Genomic DNA, 10,069 nt, shown 5'->3' with positions numbered 1-10,069 from the left:
CCACCCCCAGTACTCACTGCTGCAAGGAGACCCCGAACTGCTGGTTGGGCAAGGGGGGCCGAGGAGGCATGGGCTTGGGCGCGGTCGCGGGGCTCTTCTGCGTGGATTTGAGGAAGTCATCATACCTGAGGCAGACGGAGGAGGTCAGCCTGTCCAGCCCTTGTCTGTGCTCACGGCTGACTTTCTCCGGCATTTGCTAGCACAGTTTTATACGGGTTGTTTCACGAACTCTCAGAGTACCCTACCTCCTGTTCTACACAAGAAAACACACACTGCGGGGACCCAGTCACCTGGGCAGGGCTGCAGCTCAGCAGTAGAGCAGCTGCCTCAAGTGAGCATAGGCAAGAGATTCAGGCACATGGCAGTGACAGACACAGGGTTGGATTTTGCTGTCTGATCTATTTGCTGTCCTGCAAGCCCAGCATTCAGACGGCTGAGACAGGAGGATGGCCACAAGTTTGAGGCCAGCCTGGACTACATAGTGAGTGACTATTTCAAAAAAAACAAAAAACAAAAAAAACCAACCCAAACCCCGCACCCCCCAGTGGCTCATCGTGCCCCACATGGGGCACCGCCTCACTTGAGCACTTGGCGGGGGATCCCCAGCTGCTCCAGCTTCAGGTGCTCGCTGAGCTCACTCAGGTAGTTCGCATAGAGGATCTTGCGTCCGAACTTCAAGCTGTGCAGGAGGAGAGGCCTGGGTCAGCAGGCGTTGGGCCCCAGGGACACCGGACACCGCCTGCCCCAGGCCACTCACCTAATGAGAGGCCTGAAGAGGATGAGCAGGGTTTTGACGAACACAGTGGGGTGTACAATGTACAGGGCTTTGATGTTCTTCTTGTACCTGTGGGGGCAGCATAGGGAACTGGAGAAGGGGAGGGGAGGCTGCTTTGTCTTTTTTTTTTTTTTTTTTTTTCTTTTTCTGAAACAGGGTCTGGCTATGTAGCCCAGGCTGTCCTCGAACTCACAGCGATCCTCCTGCCTCAGCCTTCTGAGTGCCAAGATCACTGGCGTGTGGCACCACACCCAGCTTAGAGCTGGTCCTGGCTGGACACCTGGCAGGTGCAGGAGGTAAGGCTGCCGCGGCGGCCCCACTCTCGGAGAGGCTAACGATCGCAGAGAATACCCCAGCCCTTCCTACCTCAGATTCTCCCATGCACCCAGGAGGGGCGGGGCCCAAGCTGGGGCACCTCGCGTCCGGCCCCACCCACTTGCGATCGAACTCCCGGTAGGCATCGCGCAGCCAGCTGAGCGAAGGCTTGTTGTCACTGGTCAGGCCGTGGTGCAGGTAGAGCAGCGTGTAGTCGCTCTCCACGTACTGGTCCAGCGTGTGCTTCAGGTACCTGTGGGGGAGGGGCCGCTCAGACCGGGCCGAGGAGGAGCCGCCCCCGCCCCATGCCCATCCTGGCACAGCCGTCCAGCCAAGGCCCCGCCCGTTCGCTTAGTCTAAATTGCCCAGGTAGGGCCTGAACTTGGGATCCTCGGAGCCCTGGGATCACAGGCGTACACCCCCGCGCCCAGCTACCAGCTCTCATTTTTCAGCACTCTCGCATGTCCGGAGCCCTGGTCCTGGCCCAGCCCTCTTACTACTTAAAAGGGAATAAACGCCAGGGCCTGGGGCGGGAGTAGGAGGAAGACACATCCCTCCTAACCTCCTTGGCCCCATTTTACAAGAGGGGCAATGAGCCGAGGCATCAGGCGCTCCTCCAACCCCTCACAGCAGCTGGGGCCCGGCGGTGAGGCGCCCCACTCAGAAGCTGGAAGCCTTCACTCCTGACTCTGCGACAGTGAATTCTACAGCAGGCTCTGGGCAGGCTGTAAACAATGTTCCCGAAGGTCACCTGCTCCAGGCACTAGGTTTGCAGTGGACCCCGCTGCAGGTCTCTCCTGCCCATGACGTGGTTTCCACTCCCAACACAACACATTTGCAGGCAAGTCCAGAGGGCAAGAGGGGTGACGGGAGGGGAGGATATTGGGGAAGAAAGAATCAAGATCTATCATGAACAGGGCCAAATGATTCTGGTGCCTGTCTCACAAGCGCAAGGACAGGAGTTGAATCCCCAGTACCCGGGGTGGGGGTGGGGTGCCAGTAAAATTAAAAGAAAAAAAGCCCAGAGGGGAAGCCAGGTGTGGTGGCACGGGCTTGTGATTCCAGCACTGGGAGGCTGAGGCAGGAGGATCACCTCAAGTTCAAGGCCAGCCTGGGCTACATAGCAAGACCCTGTCTCAAAAAGCCAACTGAGGCAGACCAGTGGATCCCCGGCCCTCTTTTGTTGTTTTGAGACACTGTCTCGCTGTACAGTTCAGGCTAGCCTTAAACTCACTGCAAAGCCCAGGCTGGCCTGGAACGCATGGCGATCCTCCTGACTCAGCCTTCTGAGTGCTGTACTGGGATTACAGGCGTGAGCCACCATGCCTAGCAATATGTTGTAATTTTTGGAAGTGATAGTTACCAGAAGCTACAAAACGTTCATATTCTTTTGACCTATAAAACCAGTGCCCCACAGGGAATGTCATCATAGTATACTGCAAACAGGCACTTACAATGTTTTTAATAAAAAACCCAGAGATGAACAGAACATCATGGTAGGTGGCTTTCAATTTAAGACTTTCATGATGGCACAGAAACTGGGCGGCAAGCTCACTGCCCAATATGAGGGGCCCAGAAACAGAGCCACAGAGCAGACAGTGATGAAGTCTGCCGAGACCCCAGCAGCCATGTGAGGTGGACTTGGAGGGACAAAGGGTCCACAGCCATGGGCATGGATGTCCAGCTTGGAAATTCACCAGAAGCTGGCAAGGCGAGAGGGTGCGTAGTCCCACCTCTCAAGAAAAAGGAAAGGAAAAAGAAAGCCAGACACAGTAACGTGCCTATAATGCCAGCCTCTTGGGAGGTTAAGAGGATCACAGGTTCGAGGCCAGCTTGGACAACTTAGTGAGATTCTGTTAAAGGAAGAGACAAAATCGTAGCAAACTTAGATTTGTTCACTTTTCTGTATGCATCTTATATGTCAAAAAACGTGTGAGATTTTTGTGATACAGTCTCGCTATATGGTCCAAGCTGGCTTTGAGCTCATCATGTGGCCCAGGCTGGCCTCAAACTCACAGTTATCCTCCTGCCTCAGCCTCTCAAGTTCTGGGATTACAGGCAAGTGCCACCACACCTGGCAATGTTTTTTATTTATTTTTTTGGGGGGTGCCAGTGATCGAACTCAGATCCTTGTGCTTCCGGGGCAGGTGCCGGAACCACTGAGCTAAATCCCCAGCCCTTGTTTTTTTGTTGTTTTTTTTGTTTGTTTGTTTGTTGAGGCAGGGTCTCACTATGTAGTTGAGACTGACCTGGAACTCACTACGTAGCTCAGGCTGGTCTCAAACTCACAGGGACCCTCCTGCCTCAGCCTCCCAAGTGCTGGGATTACAGGTGTGTGCCACCACGCCCGGCTCTAGCCCTTGGTTTTTTTTGGTACTGGGGATTGAACTCAGGTCCTTGCACTTGCAAGGCAGGCCACCGAACCGCTGAGCTAAATCCCCGGCCCCCAGCCCTTGTTTTTTTAAAGAATGTCTTTGAGGAATGTTTTATGACCAAAAGATTAAAATTAACAGCTATTCCATGTATGTTACAGAAAACAAAACAGGAAGTGAATATAGCACTTCAGGGGTGGGGGGGAAACACTGGGGATTAAACTCAGGACCTTGTACTTGCCAGGAAGGCGTGGTGCCACTGAGCTACATGCCCAGCCAAGCAAAATATTAAAAGTGGTTTTCACTCCAAGTGGTAGATTTGCAGGGGATTTTTTTAATAGTTGTCTACTTTTTCATAGCTGCTTACATTTTACTTACAAAGTATACTACTTTGAAAATGTAAACAGTGGCATTTCATGTGTCTTATCTACTGGAGGGGACTCGATTGTGTGTGTGTGTGTGTGTGTGTGTGTGTGTGCGCGCGCACACGCGCAGGTGGGCGGAGGGAAGCCGGTGGGGACAGAGCGTGAAGCCCGGAAGGGTTATGAGGCCCACAGCAGTTTCCCTCTGCAAGTGCCTGCCTTTGATCTGGTGATTCCCTGACTTCTGCCATGGGAAGTGCTATCTGGCCAGGAATCTATCACCTGGCTCAGCAGACACCTAGGGCAGTGATCAGCCATGCCTGGGCCAAGCTTGTCGGCCTGTTTCTGGCTGGGACCATGGTGGCCTGGACAGGACTCTGCCTGCCCCTTGTGAGCAATAGGAAGAAAGAAAGGAGGAGCCAGAGAAAAAGATTTCACAGGCCCAGCGGGCATGGTGGCTCACACCTGTCATCTCTGCACTTGAGGCTGAGGCAGGAGGACTGCCACAAGGTCAAGGCCACCCTGGGCTACGTAGTGAGACCCTGTCTCAAAAACCAAAAAGACAAAATAACTCACAGCATTGTTGACACCGGCTTCCAGCCCAGCCCAGCTGAAACCCAAGCTTGGGAGTCAGCGCTTCTGCTGTCCGGAACCCACCCCATCCCTGCACACTCACAACCCTACGGGATGTCAAAGAGCTGCTGTGGGCAGCATGGAGTAGGAGAGAAGAAATAAAATATAGGTAGAAAGGAGACAAGGACATTATAACAAAAGATTGTACTTTTTTATTTTTTTTGAGACAGGGTTTGCTATGGAGCCCAGGCAGCCTTGAATTGGCAGCGATCCTCCTGCCTCAGCCTCTCAAGAGCTGGGATTATAGGTGTGAGCCACCATGCCGGGCTCCTGTCTCAAAATTAAAAAAAAAAAAAGGCTTGAGGATGTGGCTCAGGTTCGCTCCCCAGTGCCACACACACACACACAGGCAGTGACTTGTGCCGTGGGGCAGCAGTGCTGAGTAACGGGCAGTTATCAGACGACGTCATTACCAGTCTATGCCCAGCCTCCTTGTGTTAGGAGATGGCTCTGCTACATACGCTTCTCCAACAGAAAGCACTGGCACCAAAGTTAGCACACAATAGTGTAATGGCGGGGGGCGGAATGTTATCACTGTGCACTGCAGCTGCAAACTAACAGTGTGGGTGCCCAGCACTTCGGAGGCTGAGGCAGGAGGACTGCCACAAATTCAAGGCCAGCCTGTGTCACACAGTGAGCTCAAGGCCAGCCTGTACTGCATAGCAAGACTCTGTCTCAAAAAAAAAAGCACTAATATAAAAAGTTTTTAATAGAATATTTCTTATCAATAATTATGAATATAAGTAACAAATATCCCACATCAGAAACACCATCTAATCATTTGGACAGAAATGTTCTTTCCATTTTTCTTTTTGAGAGAGGGTCTCATTGTATAGTCCAGGCTGGCCTGGAGTTCACGAAGATCCTCCTGCCTCAGCCTCCTAAGCACTGGGATCACAGGCGTGCGCCACCGAGCCTGGCCTGGTGTGTCACTTTTCGAGGCTTATCTACACATTTCTACACGCAGACCCGGCTCCACAAGGAGCGGCTGCATTCTCAACCCTCCTGAGAGGTGAGAGGAGGCTCCGAGACCCCTGCCGCTGTCACAGTGCTTCCAGGACTAGAGCAGCTGACTCCCCTCCACCATGGGAGGAGGGAGAACAAGGAGAGCAGCAGGGTGGAGGACTCACCCCAGGAGCTTGCTGTGGTCCAGCTGGTGGCTGGGCGGCATTCGGCAGGCACTGAACACGATGACCTTCCTCCCATACTTGTCATCCCCTAGGCGTGGACAGAGACAGCAGTGGGCGGGTGACGAACTAAAGACGCGAGGGGCTTCATGGGCCACCGTGGAGAATGTGCCGGTGCGGATCCCGCATCTACCTCTGCGAAGCTGCCAGCCTCCAGGTTGGGCCGCTTAGGAAAGAGGGGCTAAGTGGGCCGAGGGAGGCTGAGGCTGAACGATCATCGTTAGTTCGAGGCCAGCCTGAATGACATACCAGATCCTGCCTCAAAAAATAAAAGAAAGGACGAGCTGCTTCCAGGACCACGGAGCCAGGGAACAGAAGACAGCAAGGCCCTTTCAGGCGTCACATCTGTGGGAAACGAGACCCGTGCTCCGTGGGGCTGCTAGGAAGAAGACGTGGACCTCCCTGGAACTCAATCCCACTGGGCCATAAAAAGGAAGGAGACTGTACAAGACCTGCCGCGGACAGGCGGCACGGTAGCACTGAGCTATGTGATAGCAGCCAGGTCCCACTCCTGTCTCCACCCGGAGCTGGCCCGGCCCTGCTGCCCTGAAGGCCTGGCTGCTGCTGCCTCAGACAGGCCAGAGGCTCTGCTCCCCGCCGCCCCACACCCCACATCTGTCTGTGCCTGGGACTCCTCTCCTCCTGTCCCCTCCACGGGTCCTGGGCCTGGAAATGTCCCTTACAGCCTTGAGAGTGCCACCCTTCTCCCACAGCGGATGCGCAGTCCGTCCCTTGTTATGGCTCCTGGCGTAAACCCATCCAGCTCTGCCATGATACAGTGGCTCCCATGTAACTGTTTGTGGTGTTTTCCTCCTCCAGTACTGGGGACTGAAGCCAGGGTCTCACTAAGTTGCTACACTGCCCAAGGTAAGCCAGTCTTGAGATCCTCCTGCCTCAGCCTCCCACACCACTGGATCTACACATGTACACCACATGCCTGGTCTGTTTATTCCCTTGTCTCCTACAGGTTTGCTGGCAGCTCAAAGACAAAGTGTCTCTAGAGCTGCTTAGCACAAGGAAGGTATTCAAGAAGTATCCACAGCTGAGTGTAGTGGTACCTGCCTATAGGCCCAGCTATTGCAGGAAGCTGAGGCAGGAAAATCGCTTGATCACTAAGCCTGAGACCAGCCTGGACAACCAAGTGAGGCCCTGGCTTAATAGCAAGTGTTGTGTGTGCAGCTGCAATTCTGTTTGCCTTTGTGTTTCAGTAAGGAGTTGGCTTCCACGGATAGTGACGGCCCAAAGCCTCGGGCCGAGCTCTGCAGCCTGACATGCAGAGTCCTTCTCAGGCCTGTGTGGAGGGGCCTCAGGGGCCACCGGCTCCCTTCCTGGACCAGGTCCAGAGGCTCTGGCTTCCCTCCGGGGCCACCTGCCTGCCCCATTCGCTTCCCCTGCAGGGTAGGCGGAGGACAAAGGGTCCCGTGGGCAGCCGCGGGCACCATCTGGGGTACAGGGACTGTGTCACCTGCACCCCACCTGGGCACAGGAGCTCAGGAGTGAGGGGTTTGGGAAAGACTCTCCAGGCCCTGCAGGGCCACAGGGCAGCTCTCACTGGCCGGCAGCTCCGGGGACTCAGCCGGGGCAAAAGCTGCGAGCTCCTGAGGCCCCAGACGGACAGAGGAGGCAGTGGTTAAGGAAGAAGGTTGGAAAAGGGGCTTCCTGGGTCCACAACCAGTGCTCCAGAAATGGACTCACAGGCCTAACTCCATGATGGTGCATGAAAAATACTACGTACATGCATCTTGTTTTCTAGACCTTGTTTGAGACCTTGTCTCAAAAACCAAAACCAAAACAAAACTAAAGGAGTCAGAGGACAGGACTCCCAGACAGCAAGGACTGAGGGTATGGGCACCCTGGAGTGTAGCCGTGCCCTTCCACTCCCTGATGCCCCACGGCGGGCCTCTCCCAGGTGGCTCTGGTGTTACCAGCACCGAGGGTTCCTCTCCACCAGGCCAGGCCCAGCCACCCTCCACCTGCCAAACAGGCCCGAGCAGTTTGCTAAGTTGTCACGTTACCCACGGTGATCAAACTCAAACGCCACCAACGCTGGCACAGCCTGCTGGGAAATCCCGGCACAGGCACACAGGAGGGACGCACCCAGACCATCTGACCAAGGAGTTTGACAGCCCCTGCGCTGGGGGCGGCACAGGCTGCCAAGGAGTCGGGACAGAACCCACCCTCGCTTCCCATAAGGGCTCTTGCTTCAGTTTCTTTTCTTTTCTTTTTTTTTGGAGACAATTTTGGTATTTGCTCAGCCTGGCCTTGAATGCACCCTGTAGCCCAGACTGGCCTTGAAGTGAGCTCCCGGGTGTTGGAATCACAGGTGTGCGGCACCATTCCAGCCTAGGGGCTGGGTCTGTCTCCACACAGCCTCCTCCCTGCCCCGCCTCCCATAAACTCTGCCATTCCCAGTTCCCAGGCAACACCAATCCCTGCTCCCCACACCAAGAGCCAGACCTGATCCCTCCAGCCGAGGCACAGCCCTGAGAAGCCAAGGACAGGGCTGGACAGACACCTGTCTCAGCCTCGGCACACACTGGGGAAACAAGGGGACACCGAGCAGGCAGGAGGGCAGCCTCAGCCAGCTTTGTCCGGGGGCTTGACCGAGACCAGGACGATGGCAGCGTGGACTCCTGCGTCTCCCAGCAGGGACAGCTGTGCCTCTGACAGGCAGAGGGGCCAGAGCCCTGGGCGGACCCCAAGCACAGACACCACAGGAACACAGTGGACGGGAGGGGGAGTTTCTTCTAACGCCTGCCCATCTGAGCCAGGCATGAGGCTTCTCCCAGGGACACATTCTACTGCCCCCCAGCTGCAACACTGGGCCAGTCCGTCCCCTGTCGGCTCATGGCAGCCTCTTTCAGTAGCAAAAGCTCCCCACGTCCCAGGGAGGGGGCCCTGCGTCCCTCCTCCTCGCAAGATGGAGAAGCTGACAGCAGGGCCGAGGGTGGGGAGGGGACCTGACAAGGGGAAAGGAACAGACACTATTCAGGGCCAGCAAGGTCCTGGCTCCGGGCTAGGCCCTGACGCACTGTCACTACTGTGAACCTCTCCGTGACCCCACTGGGACCAAAAGCCAGCGCTGTGTGAGTGGGGCTCCAAAGCCTCCAGGGGCCGTCTCCAGGCAGGAAGTGGTACCGGCGGTCATCCAGCGTGGCGGGCACAATCAGCTGCGTGGTTTGGGAAAGGTCTGTGCCCTCAGGAGCCTCGAGACTGGGGTCAGCCCGCAGGGGGGGTGGTCACTGTGTCCTGTCCCCGCCTCTGGAGTCAGGCAGTGAGGAGAGGGGCGGCCCTGGGCCCACTCACCTGCCACCTCCACGATCTGGTGCCGGGCAATGTCGTAGTAAGGGTCGTCCCACTTCAGGTGTGTGACAGGCTCGGGAGAGCTGCTCTTGGAGTCATCTGAGGATGGCAGGGTTGGGCACGGCGCGTCAACTACCCTGGAGGCCCGGTGCCCTGGCTCACCCGAGACGCGGGTCTGAGTGCCCCCTGCCCGCTGGGCGCTCCCTGGGTGTCCACCTGACTTAGGGAAGTCCGGCATGTCGTCCGAGGGCCAGTTCTTCTCATCGATGGAGGCCAGCTTGAGCTGGTTCAGGCCGGGGCTATCGAGGGTCAGGTCATCCTGCAGCTCAGAGAGCGGGTCCATGGCCGAGTCCACAGCAGAACCTGAGACAAACCTGGGGAGGTGGGGCTGGGGCCAGGGATGCCTCTGTCACCTTCCAGTGCACCAGGCCTCCCTCTCCTGGCTCCCTGTCCCTGTTCCTCAAGGCTCCTCAGTCTGCCAAAGCTCCACGAGCCCGATGCCAGAAAAGGCAGCTGGCAGAGGGTGGCACAGCTCGGCACCTCGCTCCAGGTCCTCGCCTGGGTAGGAAGCCTGTGCCAGGCTCCCACTGCCTGTCGCCCACCTGTCCTCACCATGCAGTCTCTGCCGCAGAGGGTGAGGGCCGCACCCTCTCCTCAGGTGTCCCGGAGCGCACAAGCCTCACAGATCTCAGCAGCTACAGGCATAATGTTACAAGAATCTAGGGATCTCCAAGCCAGGCGTGGTGGCTCACACCTGTAATCCCAGCGCTCAGGAGGCTGAGGCAGGAGGACTGTTGTAAATTTGAGGCCAGCCTGGGATACATAGTGAGTTAAGACCAGCCTGAACTACACAGTGAGACCCTGTCTCACAAAATCAGAAAGTAGGGCTGGGGATGTAGCTCAGTGGTGCTGCGCCTGCCTTGTACGCCCATGGTTCTAAGTTCAATTCCCGGTACTACAGAAGAAGAAGAAGAAAAAAGAAAACCAGAAAGAATCTAAAGGTCTCCAAATGCCACATCTGAAAAAGGCCAGCTATGGGCCTGGCTACTCCACCCCTTCCCATGGCCTGCAGAAAAGGTGACCAGGATTGACAGGGACCCAGAAGAGCTGTGGCTCTAGACC

At 56.2% G+C, this 10,069-nt stretch overlaps 1 protein-coding gene across 1 annotated transcript in view; it reads right to left on the bottom strand.

The window, feature by feature from the left end:
- Window positions 1-10,069, bottom strand: part of Arhgap1 (Rho GTPase activating protein 1) — a 16,025-nt gene that overhangs the window by 2,472 nt on the left and 3,484 nt on the right. Inside the window, exons 2-8 of the mRNA XM_010612452.3 lie at window positions 9,164-9,335; window positions 8,951-9,046; window positions 5,588-5,675; window positions 1,212-1,343; window positions 758-844; window positions 581-679; window positions 18-125 (exon numbers count right to left, since the gene is read on the bottom strand). Of these exons, the coding sequence (XP_010610754.1) occupies window positions 18-125; window positions 581-679; window positions 758-844; window positions 1,212-1,343; window positions 5,588-5,675; window positions 8,951-9,046; window positions 9,164-9,290 (737 nt within the window). The 5' untranslated portion in view covers window positions 9,291-9,335. The remainder of the gene's footprint in view (window positions 1-17; window positions 126-580; window positions 680-757; window positions 845-1,211; window positions 1,344-5,587; window positions 5,676-8,950; window positions 9,047-9,163; window positions 9,336-10,069) is intronic.

This window comes from Fukomys damarensis, unplaced genomic scaffold (assembly GCF_012274545.1).
Source record: "Fukomys damarensis isolate Sample0158 unplaced genomic scaffold, DMR_v1.0_HiC HiC_scaffold_27, whole genome shotgun sequence".
Taxonomy (NCBI): Eukaryota; Metazoa; Chordata; class Mammalia; order Rodentia; family Bathyergidae; genus Fukomys; species Fukomys damarensis.
This window is presented reverse-complemented; position numbering and strand designations above follow the sequence as displayed.